Genomic DNA, 27,165 nt, shown 5'->3' with positions numbered 1-27,165 from the left:
GACCTGGATGATATCAAAGGTTCCATGACATTTGCTCCTGCGACGATTGCTCCCATGAAGTATTTGCACTCTAAACCAAACATAAAACCTTCCAACAAACATAACCCTCACCATAATCTTAATCCTAACATCAAAATAAACCTAAAATTCTATCACAACCTTAACCCTAAGTCCTTGGAGAAAATAAAGACCGAAGCAATTGTCGCAGGAGCAAATGTTGTGTCACCCTAAGCGCTCTTACTTTTGAGCATTGTATTATATCACTGTGTGTAACTTCGATCGCGTGAGATCACCGACGTGTAAGATATGTTCTTTAGAATAATTATTTTATTGCTAATCTATTATTTATTTCATTCTATTTTATTTTATTCTATTATTTATTTATTTGTATGTGGTATAGAATGTGCAACACTTTTTTTTTTCTCGTTGTGTAAACTATGCATGGTTTGTAAACTCATATTGTTTGTTCTTATTGCTTGGTTAAGCTGGTAAAGGGCCTACCCGCATGTCTCTTTTCTCGCCTATCAACATCAATTTAACGCCCTCTTCTGAAACGACAGAATATATGTATCTTGGAATTTATATTGACGCTGAGTTGAAATGGAAAATTGATGTGGATGATATGTGCCAGAATATCAGTAGATTAATTGGTTTCCTCGGAAGATTAAGACTCGTTGTAAATGAATCAGGCTTGAATTTGATATACAAATCCGATATTTTGCCACATTTTGGATTATTGATCATAAGAAATAGGTGAAGTTATCATTTTCACTATTGACGTTATGTTCCTGACACAAGGCCAATGAATACCCTAATATTACAGTTTATTCTAAATGTCTGTTTCAGGAGAGAGTGTGTACAATTTTCCAACAATCTGTGAGAGAATACCAGACGTCCACTGTCCAAACGGGGAATGTACAAGGTACGGTAGCTTTCAGTCATTCTCTTTTTTTTTCAGGTCATTTAAAAATCCTTTCAGTGATAATTTGCACATTATTATGTAATTGTGCTTTGATTTATGTAGTATATGGCCTTGCACATCATTTATAATAATTCAAAAAAAAACTTTTTGTTATTCGAACGACCTTTCCTTATTATGCATGAACTTGTATGTCGCAAATTGTAAGCCTGCCAAATTCATTTCTGTAGATTCTGCTTTTGAAATTGAAATTGGTATTGTTCGTAAAATGAATCGATATCTGTACAAATAAAGAAACTCATGACGTCATATAGAGAGGGGTAGAGGATTGCATATTGGACGTCGATGCTGAAATTTCACAATGTCAATGACACGCCCGGAGTTTGTCATTAGTGATTATATCTGAACCATGCATTATGATAAAACGCTTAAGTATCTTTGACGTTGCTAATTTGCATAAGACGCAAGCCTATCTAATTTACATAATGCTACTTATTGCAATGTCCAATAGCTGATATATTTTGACTTCAGATGGTTCGGAACTATTTAATCATTTACCATATTCTACTTTTATGTTTTTGTAGTCATCTGTTCATTTTAGACTTTAGAAATGCGGCTGAACAACTTTCGTTGATTCAACCAAATACTCCAAATCAATGATATCTAAAACTAAGCATTTTTACTGTTACACGTTTTCGTGTAATTCTGTAAGTTGCCATAGTGTATATCCAGAAGTATGCCTAAGAGTGTATAATGTAATTATTGCAGAAGCTTTTGTCGTTATACATGTTACTGCCTAAACTTCTAGGTGATCTTATTATAATCAAGATACATGTATCTATTCTGGCCTGATTTCCGTTTTGTAGATATGAACAGGTGAAATGTCATAATGGTCAATGTAACAACTCAACTGGATTATGCGAATGCTATCCGTGCTGGTCGGGAAAGAGTTGCGAGAATTTAGGTGAGTTCCAATGTAACGTATGAACTTTAGTTACGGTTTCATCTGTATGTCAATATGTATGTTTTGGCTTTAACTTTAAACGCATTCTTGATAGGAATACCACCCTACATTCGTTTGCAAATGACACGGGCAGTTTTCGACATTGAATTAATAACGGTGATGATCGCTTATATCATGTGCACAATTACCATGCCATGGCACAGTGACAGAGTATCTACAACATCGAGTGATCTACTGTTGATATTAAACCGGCCTCTTCAGAATCTATATCAAGTTTATTTATAAACACGATAATCGTTTGTCAAGAGAGCGGACAGGAGATGATTTTTTTAAGAAAGCAGCCCGAGAATGCACTGCAATCGGAACTAATCTTAATCGTTATATCTCCTGGTACCTGCTTGATGAAATAGTCTCATTTCTATTCAAATACCCTACATCAATGTACACAAATTTTATATCATTTAAATGACACCAGAGCTCAATGGTTTCTATAACTTCAGCTAAAGATATCAAAAATGTTTCTTACTCAGGCGGAATCACTCGGGAGAATAAGTTATCTTTTCCTTTACCCGTTAGTGAATCGATGCTAATAATGATAATGATAATATGTGCTATTATAACATTGAAGATATTAATAATATTAATGATAATAATTCTAGTAACATGACAGTGTGTAGGCCCACTAGTGTCTTGTAAATGCAGATGAATATGCAAACTTTTCTTCAACATCTTTAAGGTGCTTGTGGAACATAATGAAACGATTGTTCTGAATAATTCGGTTCTCCCCCCACCCTTTTCACTAAGAAAAGAAAAGAATTCCTTACCTTTGTTGCAGTACTGTGCCGAATCAAGCTAATTTTGAATTCCATATTTTTCGTTCGCTCATTGTGGAAACGACTATAAGTACACGGCTGTTGTTATTAAGTCAGGTCGTACATCAAATCAACTCTAGACCGTACTCTGTCGGAAATCCCCTTCTACAGTTGTATTGCACAGGCAAGGTTAACGTAAGAACGTACTCGACCTTTCCTGCATGGTTATTATCACGTATGTTGATCAAGCGCCTCCATAAGCCGTCCCTTGTATTGGTATTCATTCTTGCTTACTGCTCCATACAGTCTAATACTGCTGCTTATAAAATAAGCAAACTTTTTTTTAATTAAAAAATGCCAGTAGTCGGGGTTATATCAGTTGGCAAATCTTTAATGAACCTCAAGTTTTTACCCATGGTAAATTGACGACCTTGCGAAAATAAATCTAATTGTAGACCACTGGTTTTTGCTTCCTTGTCTTTCTCTCTGATACCTTTTTCAGTTTGTTTTTCCTGCCTGTTCTGCCTTTATTTTCCTTCTTGTCCTTATTATCGTCTTTTCTCTCTGTCCGTTTCGTCTGACGTCATAATGGCAAGATTTTCATACATGGAGTCCTTGACAGATCTTGAGTTATATCTTTTTATAGATTAATTCACAAAATTTACAAGCTTTGCTTTCATGTAGATTCCTCTTTTCCATTTACAGTAAAATATATAATTGTAGTTGTTTACTTGTTCATTTCTTGAAATATAAAGATAAAATTGCTATGGCTGTATTGTGTATTATTAAAGTTTGTATGATTTGACATTCTTTACTTATACTCAGAGACGAATAAGCGTTATGTGAATTACCCTGTGTTACTTTATATCATGGAAATGAACTATTCGAACTGAATTGAATTGAATTAAATGCTACTTTATCTAAACCTACAAAATATCATGTCATGGGATACTATTTTGACATTTAACGTAAACGTCTGACTGCAGGCTATGGGTCAATGCGTAATTTTTGTTGAGTGGTGACGAAAATGAGTAGTGGAATTGATGCTTAATTGGGCAATCCAAGTCTTGAATAAAATGAAATGAACTGAACTAGTTGTTTCCTTCCTTCAGCCATTTGCTGGCTGCTCAGAGCCCCTTCCCACCGCTTCTCTCTGTCTCTAACCGATCGATACCTAGCCTCCTGCCGTACATACCTCTTTTCATCTCTTTCTGTCGATCGCTCGTGTACGATAGAAGGTCGTATCGATCGAGCCCCAAGCAGACCCCTGTTTATCACGTAGACTGCCTAGAACGCGAACCTACTAATGCAGACTCCTATTATTTACAGCTCAAGAGCTAAATTATTAATGAGTGCTTCTCCTTACATCTGATACAACAACTCACACCTTACGTCACCAGTCTTTACAAGGGCGTGCAAAATGGTTTAAGTGAGCCACATCTTAGTTCTTAGTGCATAATTGCTTGATAGTCGGCTATTTCAAGGTATACATTGTGGAACCATGACTAATGACTGTGGTTTGGTATTCAACTCACCGAACTGAATGAAATGTTATTTAAAGGATGTTTTGGAAAGGGATACAGGTATAACAACTACGATGAGTCATGACTAATTACATGTAGGAGAAACAATCATAATCATGATCGCTCTTTTTATGAACATCACAATTCATATCATAAACCTACTTTTTTTTCCCCTTTGATAAACCCGATCACTATGGAGGTACTGCATCATATCGTCGCCAACAGGCATGGTAGTAATTACAGTATTCGGTGATGTTACAGTTTGCCGTGGGGCATTATATGAAATTATTTTCATTCATAAATTATATTCCCTCTCAAGACATGAAATTGAAATTAATAGGCATAATTTACCACTTACAGATGAAACAAAAACCCAGCATTAATGCTTAAAAATAGTTCTGTAATGTGAGTTAGGAATAGAAACAACCACTGTAAAAAATTTGACTCAGCAAAATTGATGTTAAGTATTGTTAAATATACAGAATGTGAACACTAGTTATAATGAAAAATGTTTCCAGACTAAACAGTGTACAGAGAAAATACAGATATCTCCTTATATTTTAGGCTTTATCGCAAAAATGATATATGATAGGATGTTTTGTGGTACAACATGCCTACACATATGCATTAAATGTCATATCTCGAAAACTTTAGATCATTGTTCCCAAAGGTAAACAGGATCGACCTTTAACGCATACATCCACTTCGGATACATACATTTTAATAATTGTATATTATATTATAACTGTGTTGTCTTAGAAATCATTGTTCCGGTATGACGACCAAGAAGTTCAGCGATACAGATATAATTTCACCATATTGGCATGTCAATCCTGACGCTCAAACAGGCAAGGGATGTAGTGAACAACACAGTTCTATTTCATTTTTATATCTTGGATATATCAACGTGACTATTTACTTTCAACATTTTTATCTAACCTGTTTTATCTTTCTCCAGAAAATGAATTCCTGCCTTCTTTTGGAGAAACGTCTTTGAGTGTAACAATAGACAAATATAATTTTGACGAAGTCATTATCGACGTCACTGCTACGGACAAAGACGCGGAAAAATGTGATGATGCAGCAGAAAATGACTGTCCATGTGCCCGTATTCTGTACGCTATCGAAAGCGGAAATGAAAACTCAAGATTTCTCATTGACCCGAAAACAGGAGGTATTCAATTGTCCGAAAGATTTTCGCGAAACAAAAGTGACTTTCCCTCTTCAGGAACAAAGCAAAAGTTGGTGATTTCAGCACGGAATCCCGTGCACAGATCTAGGAGACGACTAGAGTCTATTCCCCATTCCTCGACAGACGAACATGGAAGTGTCATCGATACCGTTGTAGTAATGGTCGAGTTTGACGACGAACCACCAGCAGGGGATTTTGGTCGCTACAAGGGAGAGAAAGTTGATGAGACCAGAAGGCTTGCAGGAAATGACACAGAGTACGCAGCTTACGACGCCATGGTGTTGCATTCCAGAAGGAAACGATCTGTAAGTTTCAAGGTTGAAGGTTAATCTAAATGGCAGGAAATAATTACCAACGCGTGAACACACAAACGTGTACAGACAGTCAAACAATCACAGAGACATACCATAATAATCGTAGACTGGTAATCATTCCTGCAAGTGGGCAATAGTATTCTTGAAGTAATAATGTTAACAAAAAAAAAAAAAAAGAAGAAGAAGAAAGAAACCGCCGGTATGGCATTCTCAAATCATTTGTTTAAACATGTTAGAGGTTTTCATAGATGTATGTGTGTTATACTGTTGGCGGTAAAGTCGCAAAGATATATAATATATATATATATATATATATACATATATGTATATATATATATATCTATAAATATATGTATATATATATATATATATATATGTATATATATATATATATATATATGAATGGCTGTCCAAAGGAAAGTACAGGAATCCTGGGAATGTACTAGGTTATGCTACTACAATGGTGTCTTCAAGAATGCAACTAGTTATCTAGTTATAGTTCGTTGAGACAACAATGTTGATTATAACACGTGATGATAACATTATGATAAATTTATTGTTGTGCAGGCTGTCGTGAGGTATGAGTTTTCTTCAGTTTGTCTGCCCTTTCTACAAATGAATTTTGTAAGATCTCAACTGCTGATCTATCCATTTAACAAATATGTCTAAAAAAAAGGAACCAGCGGGAATTGAACCTGTCATATACTGCATCTATTATTACGGTCATATCTTCACCCCTCTGCTTTACAATCTCCTGCTTTCATTAAATACCTTGTCCGTCTTGGACTACTTTAGCATAACAATGTCGGAATTTCGGAGCTTCGGTATTTGTTCCAAGTTCATCGTGTCACTGCTGGCAACCAGGGACAGCCTGGTGGCAGTGTCGCTTCCACCAGTAGACGACAGGTTCGATTCCCGCTGGTTCCTTTTTTTTCCGGACATGTTTGTACAAATGTAGATCAGCAGTAAGTTGCGATCTTACAAATTGTCATTTGTACAGAGGGAAACAAATTGAAGAAAACTCATACCTCATATCTTCTCCCCTCTGCTTAATAGTCTCTTGCTTTCAATATTGTTGTTACAATCGCATCAAGAATCATGATGGCAATATCACTAATGATGATTTTCCATCTAAAATCATGAAAACAATCAGCAATATTACATAAGCAGTCATTAGCAAAAACAGATATGTAGTCTAAATTCGTGTGCTTACTTTGCATCCATTATTTTGGTATTTGCCTCATTTAGAACTCTGGCACTCCTACCGAGGAGACCTTCTTTTTCGAAAAAGTTGCCACATCGGCGAACATGACAGAAGTTAATATCGGTGAGTACGTCGAGCTCCAAGTCACCCTCTGGTTGCCATCGGGAACGACGTCTGATGTCTTCGTTGAGTTTTTCTCCCAGAACGATGGCAATGGTGCGGTCTTCATCCTGTATGATCCGGTCATAGCGACCGTCGGTGGAAACTTCCCCAGCTTCGACTCCAACAGCGTTGTGACATCGTACAGCGCTTCGTCAAATGACGGACGAGTAAGTAATCGTGGAATACGTGGGTGGTTTTTTTTTTTCGAGAAGTAGGCATCCTAAAACCAAACCAAAATAAAATAAAATAAATGAATAAATAAAACTGAAATACCATTATATATATATATATATATATATATATATACATATGTATATATATATATATAGTTTCGCAAGTAACTATGTAAATCAAGTTTTACCAGAAGAATTTTTAAAGCATTAAAACTATTCTTTTTACGTTTTAATTGTAACTGTCATGATCAGTGCTGATCGAACCTATTGTGGGCTTCGTTTGTGCCATATATATTCAAACTTACACAGGTATTTGCATCTTTGATTGTTTGCCCTTCATAGGACTCGACAAAAAATACTTCTGTTTGCTTGATGGCCCTATCCAGTCTAGTCAAAAAAGATTGAAATTTCTAATATTGTCATTTCCATCAATTCAAAGAAACTATAAAAACATTTTGCTCTTTGTCAGTCAAGGCCTTTGATGGTTGGGTCACGTGTCATTATTTCTCTGGGATGAAAGGATAATTTCTTGCTTACCTTGTGTTCTCACAGTACGATCAAGTCTTAATGGACCTCGGTGATATCACTAACAACGCCGACGACTCGGCCGATGACGTGCCGAACCAGATCACCTTGCAGGTGAAGGCGATCCTGACGGCTAATGATGCCACTCAGTACGGCGACGTCTACCACGTCTCGGCCTCCGTCACGTACGGCTCCAGCGAGGACGTGTGGACCGCCGACATGGAGTTCACCCCCGTGAATGACACCCACACTTGGGTGAGTGGTTTATAATATGGTGTTGTTGTTGTTGTTTTTTTTTTAGTCAGTTCTTTCCTTTAAAGAAGCAGCACTTCAGGCTATAATTACAAACATTGTTTCCATTTCATGAATTGAACAACGACATCACCGTCAGTGGCGGATCCAGAGGGGTGCGCACAGGGCGCGCGCCCCCCTCCTCATCTTTATTTAAAGTAAAATAAATACAAAGAAAAAAAAAGGAGGGGTGTGTGCCCCCTCTTTAATTTTGCAAATGCGTTTCCCCTTTACGGAATTCCTGGATCCGCCCCTGCATGATGTACAACGTCATATCATCATAATCAGCAAAATGACGTGGGCTATCGGGCATACCAGTCGCTCATAATATTGAAGGAGCTTCCAATTTATTTATTGTCAAAAATTTTGCTAAGGTCATATCACTCTACGGAATTGCTGAAAAACATGTTTAGAGCATACCAAAATGATTATTTTTTTCTATTTGTGTTATGAATGAGCTAAACTAAATGGAAATAAAAGAAAGGAGATTGCACGTACTGCAGGAAAAAAAAAATCTCCGTCTGACACACCGGCTGCTAAATTATTGACTTTCTGTAATATCTCGTTCATGTCAACCAACAATTGCTGCCATCTATATATGTCACTCTTCATTTACACAGATTTTAATCTTCTGTGTATCGTAATTATTTTTCATTACGCATAGGCTGTAGAGACACCTGCTGTGAATATATTCGGGCCGCTAGGACAAAACATGAGCGTTGAATCTTCGTCTATCTTCACCATCAACATTACCCTGGCCAACTACGCTACGGAGGACATCGTCATCGATCTCATTGCCGACAACTACACCACGGACCCAACGATGACGATCTGCGACTATGAGTTTGCAGGGAAAGGTTTGTAATATTCCACGAGTAACATAAACTGCAATTATTTCTATGGAATTGAAAATGGGTTGTTGTTGTTGTCGTCGTTGTCGTCGTTGTTGTTGTTGTGTTTATTGCCATCCCTTACCACGAAATCGATTGTTGACTACCTAGCTATTGATATTTTAATCCTATCATGAATACCATCTCAATATGCTATCAACATAATACATAAACATAATACCGACGAGACTAACATAGTAAAACGCAAACGCTTATCTTAAAATAATGCAATAGCGTATTGCTTTATAACGGAATATAATGAGAAAGCATGTTTTAACTCCACGAAAATGTGCGCATGATTATGATGTGATGAGGTAGAATCTGACTTTCACATCGTGACTTATTTCATAGACACTGCTGATCAAATGTTTATTTGTTTGTTATGTCACACTTTCTCTACACTACGCAGGGCAAAATTATGACTGCATGTCTGACGAAGCCTACACGTATGAAACCACAGAGATCAACGGCACGATTTGGACGGTTCTCGCGACCTTTGACCTTGGTACATGGGTCAATAACGGTAAGTATTTGGCACTGTCGTCATCACAAATTTAATATTTCATTTTTTGTTTGTTCTTTTGTTTGTTTGTTTGGTGGTTTTTTTTTTTTTTTTTTTTTGTATACAAATAGAGAATGTCAGTATTGCACTATATATCATTTGTTCTGGTTAATCGCATTTAAACCAAAGTTTGAATTAGTAAAGTAAAGTAAAATTTCTTTGAAACTCCAATATTGCGTTGCTACAAACTTGTTCATCATTTAAGTAGTAACCAAAGAGAGAATGCCTAGAAAGTGTACATACGTATCATACTTGACTAAACTCATTATTTTTTTTGTATTCACATAATCGTCAAGTATTTGTAAAGAAGTAATGCAGATAACCGAAACGAATAACTTGCTTGTCCAATGTTGATTCACAGGACTCCGTTACGGTGTGACTGACACGGACAGCAACACAATCAGTACAGAGGCCGTGGTACATCTGACAGACAGCACAGAGCTGCTGGACTATTCCACTCACTGGCTGGGGGTCGCAGTCTCAGTTGGGGACGACAAGATCTATTCATTCCAATATGGCATCAACCCTCAGCCCCTCAGTTCACCCGATATGGTACATTCCACTTTTCTGAATGAGGTTTTATCGTCTTATGGTGCGATGGTAGCGTATCTAATTCAATTTAGTTACCATATGCCTTCTGTTGTATTTACGAAGGCTTTTTAATCTTTCGTCACAAGACATTCCTTGTACTTCATCATTTTCCTACTCAATTATCGTAATTATAGTCCCAGAATATTTTATTACTGTTTCATTTCTACCAAGGCCGATCAATGATAGGCTATCCGAGTAAAACGAGGTTTTGAGGTCAATAAGCTAAGATAATCGATTAACGAGTGGCATGCTCTTCATAACAACATTTTGTATTATCTAATTAGGACGTCATTTATATTTTGATCAGTATCTTTAATGTTTTCCTTCTGCCGTACCTGTTCTAGACCTCCGAGCCCGTGATCGACTTCTATCCAATCGACGGTAACCAAGTGGTCATCGGCGGCTGCGTGGGCTTCGTGATCACCATCGACCTCCAAGAAAGTACGACATCGCGAGTTATCGTCGATTTATCGTTGCCGATGACGGCCAGTGACGAGGCTCAGCTGAGGGTGTGCAGCGCGCAGGTGGTGTCTGCTGGATACAACATCCCCTGTGCGAGGAAGGTCGTTCCATCCTACCTAGAAATTGTAAGTGTTGAAACCAGTTGTAGCTATTAGTAGAGGTCATGGCCAGTGATACTGCTTCATCAAAACAAAACTGGAATATTTCGACTTACGGTCCAATAGAAAGTGTATGTGTCTTATATCTCTATACACTTTAATTCATCGCCGCCCAGAAAGACATAGAGCAGGTGAAGTGAGGAAACAATGTTGCTCAAAGGTTCTTTTCTGTTTACATCATCAAATTAGTGCAAAAAGATATCAGCAACTCACTTCCATTCATGAAACGTCTGTAGTCATGTTGATATCCTGATATTATGTTCACCTGAAATTGAACACAGTTGGCCTCCAACAATTTACAATAAGATACGAGTACGTTGCCCGAAATATGACAAATCTCTTTTGTTACAGTTCTCCCTCGTATCAACTGCTTGATAGTACAAACCAACTCGTCTAATAAGTTTACTTTGCGTTAGTTTACTTTGCGTTTTGTAACAACCAGTAATATTTTCTCATTTTACAGGACGGTGTAAATCGGGACTTCGTACGCTTTGACTTTGGTCGTATTTCCAACGTGGGCAGGCGGTCGGACTCGGGGGACAGCGAGCTAAAGCTACACGTCAGTGCGCAACTTCTGTTTGACGCTCCTGGTACGGCTTGTTTTCCCTTCTTTCAACTACACAGTATTGTTCGCCAAATAATCTGCTTTTGTTCACTCAAATCGTAAATGAAAAAATTATCCACTTCATTTTGAATAAAGATATAGCATTATCTATTATTAAATTCGATGCCAGGACAATGTATGGAAAATGTAATCATTCCTGTTAGTCACTAACCACGTATTTTATCCTACATTATATTTGTTAAACACAGGAAATTCTCTAAGCTCTTAAAAATTGATCTAATTATGAAATTTTCCTGCAGATGTTTCTAACGGCACCGAGTTAATGGTAACTGCTGGAGTACGCTACGAGATGGAAGGGAAAGATTTGATGTGGATGACGAACTACCCCCTCATCGTCGTAGATCAGAGACTCACAGATTACGGATCAGCGGCCAAGGTCTGTGAAAGTCATTGAAAATGATGTCGTTATTCACCATACAAAATCGCCGACTCTACAATTTTAAAAATCCACAAAATTGATATTTTGTAGATTTCCTCCAGCACAAATTGATAAGAAGGACCAAAAAATACGTCTAAAAGATGATCTACCAATCACCAAAGCTTTATGGACTGGAAAAACGGCATTGAGCACTACGTCGGGATCACAGTAGTTTATCCTAGCTAAAAACAATAACAAGATATTAATTGATAACAATTTTCGCTCGATATTTGAAATAAATTATAGCAAAAACTGATATCATACGACCTTTTTCAATCATTCTCAATGTTATTTCTAAAGTCCTTTTGTGCATATGTTTGTATCTTATATCACAAAGCACCGTTTATTTTTTTAGAAATATGAAAACAGATTAAACTTAAAACTGAAAGCTTACTGTTAACATGTGTACTCAAGGTGACATAGAAAACAATGAATGTCGTTCTTATTGACATTTATTATAGGAGCCTAGCTTCACATTGACCAACCGCGCTAACGATGACAAGCTGTACTCCAAGTCTGCGGTCTCATTCACCATCGACATCGACATCCCGGCCGAGACGACGCACACCGACCTGACCGTGATCATCAAACCACCCAAGGACGATGGTGACATGCGCAAACCGTTCATGAGTGTGTGTCGAGTGGAAGTCTTGAGCGTAGGGGATCTCTTCCCCTGCTTTGATGCTAACCGAACCGTGTTCACCTACGAGAGCACGTCCAACACGTCGGATGCTACAGACAAGTGAGTTAATCAAGGGAAGTTAACATACAATGTCAAAAATTCACTCGTAGACAACGTACCTGTCGTAACACTACAGCAAACAGCCGGTCAAATAACGAGGGGATGATTCACTGCTGAGCTATGACCATAAATGTTTTCCTTCGAGCAATCTGCTTTCAAAGCAGCGGATTTAGAGGAAGACGTCAGTTTACCATTACAAGTACATGTGATACTTTTGACATGCTCAATTATTGTATCAATACACAGTCTGCACGTTTAATGCTGAATAACGTGTCCTGGCCACTTTGATAAAAACAGGACCCCAAAGATAGACACAAACGTAAATCATCTTAAAAAAAGAAACATTTTGTATTCGTTACAATACTTCGCCCCTCTTTTCAAACAAATAACTCAGTATATCCAGCACATTTTTTTTTTTTGGTTTCGCAATAACCACGGTGTGAATTAAATGGCCTCATGCTGTAGTCTGTATTTCCACAATGTTCTCGCTTGACTACCTCTCAGGGCCACCGTGGAGCTAGGCGTGATCACCAACGCCTTCCTAACGGAGATCATGGATGCCGATAGCAGTCTGTCAGCCACGGTCACTCTCCTCGTCTACATGCACTGGGAAGACCACGAATACCACGCCGATGGCCAAACCTTGTCGACAACGGTCTCAGCCACGTGGGGGCACTCGGGATCTTGGTCTGATACCATTGATTACGTCACAGAGTTAGACGAGGATCCAGCCCTGACTAATGTAAGTTTACCCAGCACTCCACAATCCGTGTAATTTTTATCAACAGTTTAAAGCACTGAGTTCTTAATTAAACAATGTGTACCAAGTTCAAGGGGACAACATCAATACTCTAAGGACAAAATGGCCTATGTAATGCTTGTTCTATCTGTGGTATTTGTTGTTCATTTTCCATCTGTGAGGATGGCTGGATAGCCCATATTCAGCTACACTAAGCCGGTCTTCCATGGGGTCCAGTTGGTTGTGGGGTGGGGTGGGACCACTTCACCGGGTTAGACACCCTGCTCTTTGCGATGAATGAATGAAGCGGGATCTTTTACGTGCATGAGCTGTGACTCTCTCATACACGGGACCTCCATTTTATGTCCTATCCGAGGGACAGAGTGTTTTGTCTCTTGCTAGAGGGGACGGTATGTTTACACACAACATTGTATGTGTATTGCTGATGTTACACAGCGCAACTGACGTGTGAAAGCAGCAATTGACTTAAGTTGCTGAATTAATTTTTGAAAGTCTTAATTTATTTAATGATAGTCTGTACAAGTTAAAGGACAACACAGTTATGATGTAATCAAGTACAAGTAATAGATATTTCAAGCGGTATTGAAAACAATACTTTGAGTTTAAAAATTCATACTTCCTTCAATGGGATTGATCATGCTCGTTAATCATGCAGTTATGAGATCTTTTTAACAAATGATAGAATGACATATGTCTGTATTTATTGTGGGAATGGATCACACTTAGAAGTATCAAACCTATTGCAACTGTCACTTTCACTTTGCACCTACAGTCAAACGAAGATCCACAATTCAAGTTTTTCCTCGAGTCCGGACAGTCGACCTACTTGAAAGCAGGTGGAACGGCTGTCTACACCCTCGTCATGTACACACCCATTAACTCTGTGGCTACCTACGCGGTCGATGTCGAATCTCCCAACAACACACTATCGGTGTGTCGAGCACACATGCGATTAGGAGGAGAGAACGTACCGTGTTTTGATGATACCAGAGAAGCAATGTATCTTTCTTACGAGGAGGACGGACACCGTGATCGTGCCTTCCTCGACATCGGACCCATCAGGAATACAGGTAGAACTCCGTTACCTAAGCGTTACCCTACTGGTTTGACTGAAATTATATATTTCTTTTAAAGAATGGCTGCCCGTATGCCGGCTGTATGTGTATACAATTGTGTGTAGAGTTAAAGAGTAACATCATTTTGGACCTTTTCGATTTACAGTACGGAATTTTGCAATAAATGTCCGTGGTAGCTTCGGTTTTCATAAGATTATAAGAATGAAGTGATTCTCGTCGGTCCCAGTGTTGGTTTCATTTGCTTTTCGGGGGTAAATGTCAGTGAACATTCACATAATTTAGACGCATTTACTTTTGATGCTTTCATTCCAACGGCTCCAAAGGTATGTTATCATGCTGCCGATCATGCTATCGATCATACTTCAGGTGTCGAACCAAACACAAGACAGGCTGATAATCGTGTTGTCGGCCAAATTGTGGTCAAGCTCGAAGACGCAGCCCTGCCACCCGACAACCTCACACTGCCCGACCCACAGTCCTTTGGAGTCTCAGTTCAGGTTGGTGACACAGACAGCTTCACTGCCTCGGACACTATCACCGTTGACGTGGAAGAAGTCTCAACTCACCTGGTAAGAGGGTCAGGCATTTCCCACTGACCGTCACTCAGTCTCTGCCACACCTCTGGTAATTTCTGGCAATCTTACTAAAATTGTTATTGCACTACAAAAATGCTATGATTTTCTTGGTAAGTTATTACATGCATGAGAAAAAAAAACACGATTTTGTTGTAGTACATTATTCCGCTGACATCTGATGCAATAATAATTTTGTTAACTTTGATATACCCTATTTTGTTTTGTTCAACTTAACAGGACACCCTACCAGAGTTCACTTTCATCAAGAACAATCCCGCGGAAACTCGGGTGACAATCGGAGGCGTAGTTGAGTTCAACCTTGACATGTACATCCCACCGGAGTCAATCGCCCACTACGAGATCAATTTCCAGTCCGACGTTGAGCGTCCTTACAAGACAACGATATGCGAGGCACGGTTGATTTCGTCTGGCTGGAACGTACCATGCGTTAATGGAACGTTCCTTGAGACCTTTTACAATTCGTCAACCTTCGACGAGCATCTTGACACCGCCTACATCGACGCGGGAGTGATTACTAACATGCGACTCGAGAGTGAGGGCCTACCAGTCAAATACGACAAGAACAAGGTAGAAATCAAAGAAAGACGGACGGTAGCCCCAAAATAGGCCTGAAGGCGATATTGATCTCATCATTCTGTGAGCCTTTTTTTTAATTGTAGAGTGATGCTATGTGCAGTCATTAATACGACACATTTGCAAGCTCCTGGGTCCCGTTTCATAAAACATGTTATCAGTGACAAGTTGCGATACCTGTTGCAAACTACTGAAATCCCTGTGTCTGATTGGCTGAGAGCAAATTTGTCACAGAAATGTGGCAGATGTCACTGAAAAGAAGTTTTATTACCTTCAACAGCCTGAGCTTCATCCTAAAAAGCAAATCTTTACACTTGCACCAACTTTCTTCACCTAAAATGAATTATGGTACGTTGAAAAGCATTTATTACTATGCTACATTATCTAGTTAGGATGAGTATATGTTTGCCGATGATTCATACACACAATTTGACATACCGGCACTATGACCGGTATGAAGGTTTATTACTAGTTTACAGTTTGACACAATTTTGGCGTAATTCCCGTTGTTTAGTTTGAACGAAAAGGAAATCATTTTGAAAAGTACCATCGGCAAATAGCGCAGACATTTGCCAGAATAGATAGGCAAGGCGATAGAGGTACCATGTGTGACATATCAAGGCAATTCATTACATCCAGTTTTTGAAATTGATAATTTGGCGTCATTTTACATGTCAAAAAAGACTAATTCCATGTTTCATGGCTCTTATCTTCGGTGACCCTGTAGGTTCGTGTACAATTGCTGACTCGTCTTGAAGGCAATGAAACCATTGCTGAAGGTGACACATTTTGGTTGGGCGCCTCGGTAACCATCAACGGCTACAACGAGTTCATCATGCAGTCAGGTTTCAACGCTACAGAAGATACTATCCAGGAGGAGGTGTGTATCGGTTACTTCAACCTATTTATGCCACAACCACCCCCCCCCCCCCATGGGCTGTACATCTAGAAAGAAAAGCCCATCATTGAAAGTATCAAGAAAATTTATTATCCCAGCTTTCTGTTGATTTGATTTTGATTTGATAATAGGCATTTTGTGTAAGGAAGTTCATACGAATTTGACCATTTAATTAAGTCCAGTGGATAACAGGACGGTCTCTCTAATCACTCTCATGATTATGTTCCATTTCACAGACGGACTTTGAACCGATATTCCACGTGACTCGGCCAAGAGGAAACCTAAGTATGACCATTGGTCAGAAGGAGAGATACTACCTGAACATATCAACACCAACGATGACCACCCCTATGGCCATCAATCTTTCCCTGCCCACCGCTGGAGACGAAGCTTTTCTCACCATCACCGACATCACTCTCGAGCACGTTGGCAGAAACTTTGGCTGTTTCCAGCTGTGGGATGAGGAGTTCATTCCGACCACCGTGTCGACAAAGGGATCGTCGCAGAATGATACCGCGTTAATCGACTTCGGCGTCATAACTAACCATGGTAGGATGACTTGCACACACACACACACACACACACACACAAATGTCTTAGAGTAATAGCAAATCCTTTGAACGGTAACATACCCGTTATTACACAAAGTCCCTCTCTGAAGGAGAATATGCTATGAAATTAAGTGATCCGAAGTGATATGAAATTACTGAAAACCACATAAGCCCCATCCCCATTTATAAACATAAAATATTTTCTTATCAGTTTGGAGGTCATCTCTTGCACTTGTATAAGTATTAATCAACTAGACAAATTGTTAATTGTTATGTTTCTGTGTAACTCCTTCAAAACTGTGTTGTATATTGTACAGAACTTTAAAAAAAAATATTGTTTCTTATTTTGTCAAGTCATGTCCACAGTGCAACTTGAGCTTACAGGTCTTATTTTATCTTCAATGTGCAATATGAGTCTGTCTTATTCATGGTTTATACCAAACATTGAAAGAATCAAATATGTTTTGATTGGAAGTCCAATTATGTTCTGTGAAATCATTGTCATGATAGCGACTTATTTCATTGTTCTTTTTAGTAAATACGGAAATACTTGTTTTACAGAGTCAATCGTAAAAGTAAGATTCAACTGTTCTTTCACGTGATATCAAGGTACATCACACAAGTATCAGTACAATGGACCTGGAGATGAAGATGACGAAATCATCGTCTCCTTCGAGATCCAACTCGCTGACCACTACCAACTCGTCAACCAAACCTTGCTCGATTTCAGCATCAAGTTTCTCTACAGCTTGGACCGGGAGGTGGAATTTATCGAGACTGTGGAGGCGATCATGATGCCTGGCGATTATCCCATTATCGATCTCAACATGACTATCGAGGACTATGACATTCGCAGCGTGCACCAGGGGTATGACAGACCAAAGTCATGATCTTTCATGCTCTGCAATGGGCATAACGTTATTCCAATCTAGAATTGAAGTCTAATTTTCTTCGCTTTCTTTTCTGTAAACCCAGAGTATACCGTCAGTGGATAGTGATTATATGTTCACTTTACATATTAAGTTGACTGAATCTAACACCCCCACAAAAATAAAACACCCACACACTCTTCTGATTTGGTCTTAAATTTTGCAATGCTTAGCATGTTGCATTTGTCGGTTTGTTCTACCCGTAATTACAAGAATTTGATAAGATTTGAGTATTGATATGTTCCCATTTTCTGAGAGTCTGGATCGCAGTGGAATATTAAATGGATACCATAAATGTTTTTGTTTTCTTGTGTCTTTGTCACCATAGCGACGTGGTACATGCTCGCCTGTCTCTCAAACACGACGAGGAGTCTACCGCTCATGCCCACGGAGTCGTGGTCAATCTCATGATTCCATATTACATCGGCGTCGATCCCGTGGTCGAGATCGAGGGACCGTCACTATGTACAGAAACTAGTGACGAGGGAATCAAATTTCACGTAAGCATTCGATCATTCTTCATCCCTTTGACTAACCCTGACAATTTACGTACTAGATACTTGATAGATAAAGAGCCATTCGTTGTGATAATCCAAGAATCTACCAGCGCTGCCATCAGTCGATGGTTTTACTTTATCATGATTTTGTATGCAATTGACCTACGTTGTCTTTATATTTAACAAGTTTTTGATTTTCTTACTTTTATTAAACGAATAGTTATTTTCCTCTTCCATAGACAAGGTTTATCCATGTGGCTGTTATGGGGTCGATCTTTCATGTTAATAATCGTAATTAGTATTCATTAATATTGGGGATGATTGTTGAAGTAGCAGGAGTTTATGTAGAGGGAACATTAGTGGTTTGCTTGTCATCACACTCTTCATACCTCTGATCGTTTTGCTCTTGTTAGTATCAAACTTTTCTCCAAGGTGGTATTTGTGTATCAGTCACGTCTGTATTGAAGGATGTTAGTCACTTAAATCGTTGATTCTGTGCTGAAATGTTCCTTCCAGTTTTCTGAGATGTTCTTCACCGACATCTTCACTCTGTGGTTTAACTTCACGATCGATGATGGTCGACATATGTCGATCGAGCTGGATGTCATCAACACCACAGTCCCGATGGAGATCGTCTACTACAAAACAGGTGGACTTGACAACGATGGTTACGTAATACTGGGGGACAGGTATAACTCGGAAATGTTGCTACTGGATCTTACCTACACCATTGAAGGTACCGTTGATTAGAAATATGTTGATATATTTACTTATTAATCAAATTGCATGCAATAGCAGATAATATTTCAATTACATTTAATCACAGTTCGTGAATTATACCTTCGTTAAAATGGTTGGTGTTTGATAACAGCTTTCAAATTAAACGAGCTCGTTTGATCTGTGTTGCAATGAAGTGATTCTCTAGGCCCAAAAGGCAGATTAGGGGAGTGCTGCGTTGAATCATGTCGCTTTATATTTCACTGTTTGTTAGAAAATAGAATAATGAGTGAATTTCTTGCAGTGAAACCTGGTGAAGAGATATGAGTTCTTACACTCCTTTCTCATGAACCATGCAGACTGCTCGGATCGCATGGACTACCTTATTAATGATTGCCAGTTTTCGGCGAGCTCGACTTTAAATGAATCACATGCGGCTCATCAGTCACGTCTGAATTCGCCAACGGGGTGGGCCCCGGGAGTCAGGTTAACAAATCCCTACCAGGGCAACGACTACCTGCAGGTTGGTTTTACTTCTCTAACTTGCTCTCTACCCCTCTCTACTGTATAATTCTGATATTTCTCTGTCTTCATTTCACTGTACTGTCATCACAATCAGCAAAATTGAAGACAGACAAACATCAACGTTTGAAATGAACACCCCGGAAAAATACCAATGTCGTCTGAATAGTAATCCTAATTCTATTTTAATTATTTTACACATTAAAGTCTCTTTTCATACTATCTTTCACCTCATTTTGTTATTGCACCTTTAACGTTATCTTGGGTAACTCATATACTCTAAGAAAAATTCCGTATAGAGGTATTTAGAGCCCACTTTATGTCAAATACGCACACATTGACAAATCCATTGTATGATAGTCGCGTATAAATGATGTGGCACATTTTACAAAAATATTTCGAATGACGTTACAGGATGTAATATATGTAATACATAACAACGAGAGTATCCAATTCTCACTGATCCACGAAATAGGCCTGTGCATCATTAAAGTGTTATGAAACGGGCCTGTAAATTCATGAAAGACAATCAATTTCCCCATCATGCGGCCGGTACACCTACAACACTGTACAAGACTTGAGCCATGCGTTCGGATTTTACCGGACGCACGGCTCAGTGTGGACCAGTAAAAATCGGTGCATGACTATTGACCAATCATATTGCAGAGATTCTAAAACCCATTTTATAATAAGCATTATTTAATGTAATAGTTATACAGGTGGCTGCCATTCTTTGCTCACATGTGGTTATTATGATTATCTTCTGTCAGATCGAGTTTCCTTCAATAATGAGATTCAGTGGAATCAAGATACAGCAAGGACCAAACGGAAGTCACTATGTGGAAACATTCAAGATCAGTTATAGTGAGGAGGATATTGTCTGGTATGACTACACAGAGGATGGCTCTGAAGTGGTAAGACAAAACAATACTTGCATTACATATCTGGATGAGTTTCGCGGTGAACGTAAAATATTTTCTGGCTGCAAACTATTCTATATTTAGAGAATTTCTCCGTATTTTCAAGAGTTAGGTGAATATTATCCATTCCTTTAGTAACATTTACTCCATGTTCGATATTTACCTAAGTCTTCCTGATGCTTCGAAGCTTTGAAACCTGTAGGCAACGTTTTATCATAAGATAAAAATCGATTTCAAATTTCTTTACCACACAGGTTGCCATATACTTACAGTTGAAATCAACCAATTCTTCATAAAACAGGGCCCTGGTGACTCCAGTTATTTGGACTTTCATTTTCCTTTTTGTAGACCTTCGAAAACGATTACACCACGTTCGTGCCCGAAGTCAATGTTACGGAGGACCCGTGGGTGATTCACACCTTCGCCAACCCTTTCAATGGTCGATACATCCGGGTACGACCACAGACACATAAAGGCGGGACCAACTACCCGATTCTGCGCTTTGAACTCATCGGGTGTCTGCGAGAAGAAACAATAAGCAACGGTAATGACGTCTTTGTTATGAATCAATTTCATGTAACCTTTTCACCATGAGAATAATAGTTCTAACTACGCAAGACCCTTTGTTCGTAGTAAAATACCAAACTGTATGTGAAGGTTCAGCGGTGTGCCCGAAAAACTGAACTGGGTGTATCAGTCAGAAACTAATGTTCTCAGTAAAAGAACTGCCCTCACTTTCGTTATACCAAAGAAATCATATGCAGTCATGAGAGGTACCAAATGAAAATTTCAAAGGGAACGTCAAACCTCGTGTTCTATTAACGTTGACACAACTGAATTACACTTCATCTGCATCCACTAAACAGCAATAATACTGTCAGGACCAGTGCATACGCGTGAAAGGTTGAATGATATAATGAAATGATCGGATTTCCTACAGAGCATCTCTATCATTCTTTCATGTCATTGACTTGATATGTAGTTACGTTTGCCCATTCACTCCAGTCATTACAGACAGTATTGGTGTCGTGAGAGATCAGAAATGACAATCATGCACTTTTCTTATACACGGGAGTTTGCTTATTGATCAATATCAAATTCCTGTTCAGGTAATTAGCTATAAACAAATCTGCACCTTGAATGCCTATCATTACATTTCATACATTGCATAATGATGTTTCTTGTGAGAGAACAATAATCATTTTTTTTCTTTCTTTCCTCAACAGATGTATGCCAACCTCCAACTAAAAGAGGTAAGATATAAACGTTAATAGTGATTCTTTTTGTGTGTTTTCTGTATTTTCAAGTTGAAGATGATACTTTGCAAATTTCTCTACGACCACAGGAAATTAATATTTAGGACCTTGGGCAGTCAGACAAACAATGCTGTGTGATCTGATATCATCCTGGCATTTGATTGCCTCGCTGCTTGGATGCCAACGTGTGCAACTGGCATGCTAACAAGTGACGGTTAAATACTCAGAACGTTGTCCCGGTATAAATCCTAAGTGAACAAAGCATTGGTCTGACACACAGTCCAACAGTCATGACAGTCAGACTGTATAGGTTTGACACAAGTCCAATGCGCTTCAAGTATCATTGCTGCTTGACGTAACGACCTCTGTGATTATTAAATGAAAGGCTGCTCCACCTACTTCGTTAGACACTCATGGCGGTAGAAAGGGATCATCCCACAATCCGACACCCATGAATCATACAGCCCACGAGTTCGACACTAGGCAAATAAAGCCCAAAAGACCGACACTAGGTAAAAACACCCCACGAGTTCGACATATACAGCACGGGGTTTAATGTGTCGGTCTCAGGGACCTTGTTTGCTTAGTGTCGAACTCATGTGCTGTATGACTCGTGGGCTGTATAACTCGTAGGCTGTATGACTCGTGGGTGTCGGTCTCGTGACGTGCACTCGTGGAAAGATTGGTACACAGACTATGTAACTGCGGTTTAATGTGTCTACTCTTTATTTTGTCTAATGGTTACAATATACTGTTCCAAAGTAATGAAATAGGCACTTTGAAGAAAATCTGAAACCAATTTGACCTTTCTTTGACCCTCAGATCTTGGATACTTCGAGCGAGGTTTCCTGGTTGAGCCGCTTTCAAATACTGTCATCGTTTGTATTTTGGAGTACATAGAGTGAGTATCTGTCACATGTAGGCCCTACTTTATTTAAACACTTGTGAACATTTTGCATTGCATGTGATCTCAAAGCATCCTTCAGTTAGGTGTAAGAGACGCTTTACTTTCTGGCAGTGAATTTTGATGTCTGATCGCTCAAGTCTGGTGAGGGATTACTAAGATTAACGTACTGTTGGTTGACCATTATCGACATATGTATACCGGTATCATTATTATTATTATCATTATTATTATTATTGTTATTATCATTATCATTATCATTATTATTATTATAATTATCATTATTATTGTTATTATTATTATCATTATTTATCATTATCATTATCATTATTAGTAGTAGTAGTAGTATCATCACCATCATCATCATCATAATGATATTATAATTATAAACCAAAACTTGAACTGTTCATTTGTTCAGATGTAATTTATGAATGCTTATGACTATACCCTTTCAGAAATCATCATCGGCCATAAGATATATAGTTGTAACAACAAAGCTGTTTTTTGTTCAATTTCAGTGGCCCGACGCGATGTTCGTATTCAAAAGACAATGGAACAACATGGGAAGGTGGGTCACAATTGCTTTATCATGACATGAGTTACCGAGATTCTTCAGAATTTCCGCATCAGTAATCTTGTCCAGATATAAGCAGAAATATTTATTTATTTAGTTATTGCTATTGTTCATTTTCCATCTGTCAAGATGGCTGGATAGCCCATATTCAGCTACACTAAGCTGGTCTTCCATGGGGTCCAATTGGATGTGAGGTGGGACCACTTCACCGGGTTAAACACCCTGCTCTTTGCAATGAATGAATGAAGGGGGATCTTTTACGTGCATGAGTTGTGACTCTCTCATACACGGGACCTCCATTTTATGTCCTATCCGAGGGACAGAGTGTTTTGCCTCTTGCTAGAGGGGACGGTATGCTTACACACAACATTGCTCAGTCCAGACTCGGGTTCGAACCCGGGCCCTTAGGATCGTGAGGAAGACGCGCTGCCGACTGAGCAAACTCAAGAATATTGTTAACAAACAGATCGCAATTAACTACTCTCTCATGAGTCAAAAATGTTCTGCACAATGTTGTGTCGTTGTTGGATGTTCTATTTGAAGTCCTACATCATTCTAAAATATCCACCTGTTCGTATTAGTGGGTAGAAGTGAAGGAAATCTCCATAATTCAAATAACAGAAGAAAATGTATTGGGCCATTGACGTGACTGAGTTTGTTTGCTTTGTTTTGTTTTGTTTTGTTTTGTTTTGTTTTGTTTTATTTTAGGTCGATTTCATTAAAACATAACTCATTGTTTTAGTCCCAAACACGCCCACATACAAGTAATGGGCTCCACTTATTTAGCCTATAGCTACTACTGTTCGTTGGATGTACAAAATGTTCACATGAAACATATCAGAATAACTAACTTCGTTATCTCTCATATACGTCATATATTTGATCTCCTTCCTGACAGCTATCGACAACAACGTGGCTACCGTGATCGGTGCTCATAATGAGACCGGTGAGCTCTACGGCATCTCACAGAACAAAGAGGCCATCATGATCAGTACGGACTTCGGCGAATCGTTCTTCAGCGTCAATGACGACTATTTCTTCGAGCTCTTCGACGAGCCTGGACGTATCCGTTCCACCGTACAGCTTCCTTGGGACGATCTCGCTGACGTGCCCGATGCCGAGTACTGGGAGTACAGTATGATGGCGATGATCGAACCACTAGGGAATAGCACGGGAAGGTTTCTCGAATATGCAGGTGAGCTATGATGAATGACGCGCGGACATATTTACATACGAAAAAAATCGATGAAGTGGTCATTTGCTAATTTATATCAGTGTTCATTGATAGTCTAAAAGGAGTGAACTGCTAGAATAGAATGCTTGTGAAATGTGGTCCACTCTACATGTTTTGTGTAACTATGAATAAAATGTCTGATCATCTGATGGGCTTTCCTCGATGAGTAGTTGATACATTTGATTGAACCTTTACCGTGCTCCCTGCGGACTCTTAAGAAGATTGTTGAAATATATCTAATTCAATTAATTTCAAGGAGTCGCTTGCAAAGTGTTCACGTCTATTATTGCAATAACAAAACGTTGATTCAGGCAAACCAAATCATCATGAAGGACAATACTTCATTAACGAATAAATGATTAGTGCTTAGAACTTTTGTTTTAAAAATGATATAGAGACAGCTTCCTGTGTTTTTTTTTTCTCCCTTAGGCTAAAACAAAAGACTAATAACAGCTATATCGATTTGTAAATGAAAGTTAATGTGTTTAACATTTGTTCACAATGTTTTAATATCCGGAGTGACTTTACTGACAAATGTAGTCAGTGTAGGTCTATTATGAACATGAACACATGTCACGGCCCTTGTTTGACTTTGATGCCACTATCAATGAGATAACTCCCTCAACGACAATGAAAAGGATATGATAAAGCTGACAATGATTTTCATCTATTCGGTTTTAATACCTGCAGGTGCCGGGAATGGTCTCTATCTTCGAGAAGTGTACTACGACCAAATGAATTCTACAGCCACAAGCTGGTCATTGGTTGGCGAATGGGGTTATCCATGAGCCTTGTTCGGAGAATGACAATACTAGTAGTTTGATGCGATTTTGCCACTGTATTTGTCTGTACATTATGTAGCCTCAGGTTTAAGAATTCTAAATTATCTACGTGGCATAGTTATTTTGTCAGGTGTGTCATTAGATTAAAATGACATGTTTTGGTCTGAGATGCCACTCTGTTTGTCAGGTTAAGAAAGAAGACATGAGTCTTTGTTTATAAAAGAAAAAAAAAAAAATCTTTTGTTAGACCAGTGCTCTACATAGCTCTATTAGTTTGATGATATTATGTATACATGACGGATATAATCTGCAAGTGGTATATCATTTGACATTTTTTGTTGTTATGTGAGGTCATACAATGTTGTTTTGTTTTGTTGTTTATGTTTTATATTTCCTTGCAGATTAAAGAATATCGCATATATATATATATATATATATATCAACTTGTTATGCCAAATTATCTACGAGTGGAAACGTTTCAATGAGATTGAATGAAAACATTTATCAATGCTATCATCTTTATAAAATGATTTATTTTTAAGAGAGTCATAGAAAACGAGGTTGACAGATTTAGTTCAGGATTAATGTTTACGTAAAATTATTATGTGTCTAGTTTTGCGCCTTTCAATATCTGTAAATAAACAGACAATTTTCCTAGAGTATGAATAATCCAAGGTATTTTATGTAATAAGAGATTTAACGTGAAGATGAATTCAGGTTCAAGTGCCAATTACATGATTTTTATTTAATTTTCGAATTTGTATGAATTTACAAAATCTGTCATAAAGGTCTAATCAATCTTATTTGAATACATTAAAGGCATTATTAACCATTTACAGATGAAATAAAACCCCAGCTTCAGTACTTCAAAATTGTTCTAAAATGTGAGTTAGGGATAGAAACAACAAGTGGAAAAAAAATCAATATAGTCAATGTAAAGTACTGTTAAACATACAAAATGTGAACAATAGTTATAATAAATTTGTTTCTAGACTAAACCGTCGACAGTTATATGGTTTAGTGAGAAAAATAGTGATATCTCTTTATATCTTAGGCTTTGTTGCAACATTTTTATATGGCAGGATATTTTGTGATACAACTGACCTACACATATGCATCGAATATGATAACCCAAGCATTTTTAAATCACTGCGCTGAATGGTAAACAGTAACTTTAAGATGATAAAGACAGAAATCATTACTACCCAAGAGAACTTCTAAATAATGTCATTTCATGAGACAGCTTTTATGAGATTCATCTTAATCTCTCTATGATTTTACAAACACTGAATCCATGTCCTAGTCAGAACACAGATGCAGTTGTTGGGTGTGGAATTGATTTGATAAATAATGCCACTGGAATCTATCAAAATATGAAGACCTTTATCCCTTAGTACAGGAAAAGATATCAAAGCTGTAATTAAAGATTTATGAGTTGCTATTGAGATGGGAAAATTATCTTAAACAGAAAAAAAAAAATCATGGCAAACGTTTCACATACAGTTCATAAATTTGATGCTGAAAACTCTTGTGTCAGTGTCTATAGACTCATTGTCCCTTTTCAGGAGAGAAACAAGCCCGCTTGTCAAAATATCTGCTTAACCAGTTCGATAGATTTAAATGACATACCTAAACGATTCGACAAGTCAACGTAAGGGAGTATCAAGAAGAACCCTTTTTACTTTATTTCCGTTTTCCTCGGTTTTTTAATAAAATAATAAGTCCTAACATGAATTCATCCAATGTTAGATCAGAGTGTTGGACTATTATAATCGTGATTGTAAATATATTCTGTTGATGTTAATGAGATAGATTATTGACGAAGGATTAAATCCTGAATTTATTGTAA

General features: G+C 38.2%; 1 protein-coding gene across 1 annotated transcript; it reads left to right on the top strand.

Moving 5' to 3' along the window:
- The first annotated feature begins 833 nt into the window (after nt 1–833).
- LOC140245963 (uncharacterized) lies at nt 834–27,165 on the top strand. Its single transcript, XM_072325417.1, has 29 exons — nt 834–922; nt 1,786–1,883; nt 5,177–5,715; nt 6,973–7,257; nt 7,816–8,043; nt 8,744–8,936; nt 9,379–9,492; nt 9,893–10,083; nt 10,467–10,709; nt 11,206–11,332; nt 11,607–11,743; nt 12,247–12,527; nt 13,032–13,269; nt 14,060–14,357; nt 14,730–14,932; nt 15,176–15,526; nt 16,260–16,412; nt 16,667–16,979; nt 17,591–17,849; nt 18,239–18,410; nt 18,924–19,143; nt 19,484–19,647; nt 20,417–20,560; nt 20,915–21,110; nt 21,793–21,819; nt 22,645–22,723; nt 23,245–23,294; nt 24,199–24,495; nt 25,225–27,165. Exons 1-29 carry the CDS (start codon nt 834–836, stop codon nt 25,320–25,322), a joined length of 5,787 nt encoding a protein of 1,928 aa, XP_072181518.1. The 3' UTR covers nt 25,323–27,165.

Source organism: Diadema setosum, chromosome 2 (genome assembly GCF_964275005.1).
Source record: "Diadema setosum chromosome 2, eeDiaSeto1, whole genome shotgun sequence".
Classification (NCBI taxonomy): Eukaryota; Metazoa; Echinodermata; class Echinoidea; order Diadematoida; family Diadematidae; genus Diadema; species Diadema setosum.
This window is presented reverse-complemented; position numbering and strand designations above follow the sequence as displayed.

Bases quoted from the DNA above. Each gene is read 5' to 3' on its own strand.
- LOC140245963 (XM_072325417.1), top strand. From the start codon at position 834: ATGTCTGTTTCAGGAGAGAGTGTGTACAATTTTCCAACAATCTGTGAG. The intron at 11,744-12,246 runs GTCTGTGAAAGT...CATTTATTATAG, and splicing joins ATTACGGATCAGCGGCCAAG to GAGCCTAGCTTCACATTGAC. The intron at 23,295-24,198 runs GTGGGTCACAAT...CCTTCCTGACAG, and splicing joins CAATGGAACAACATGGGAAG to CTATCGACAACAACGTGGCT.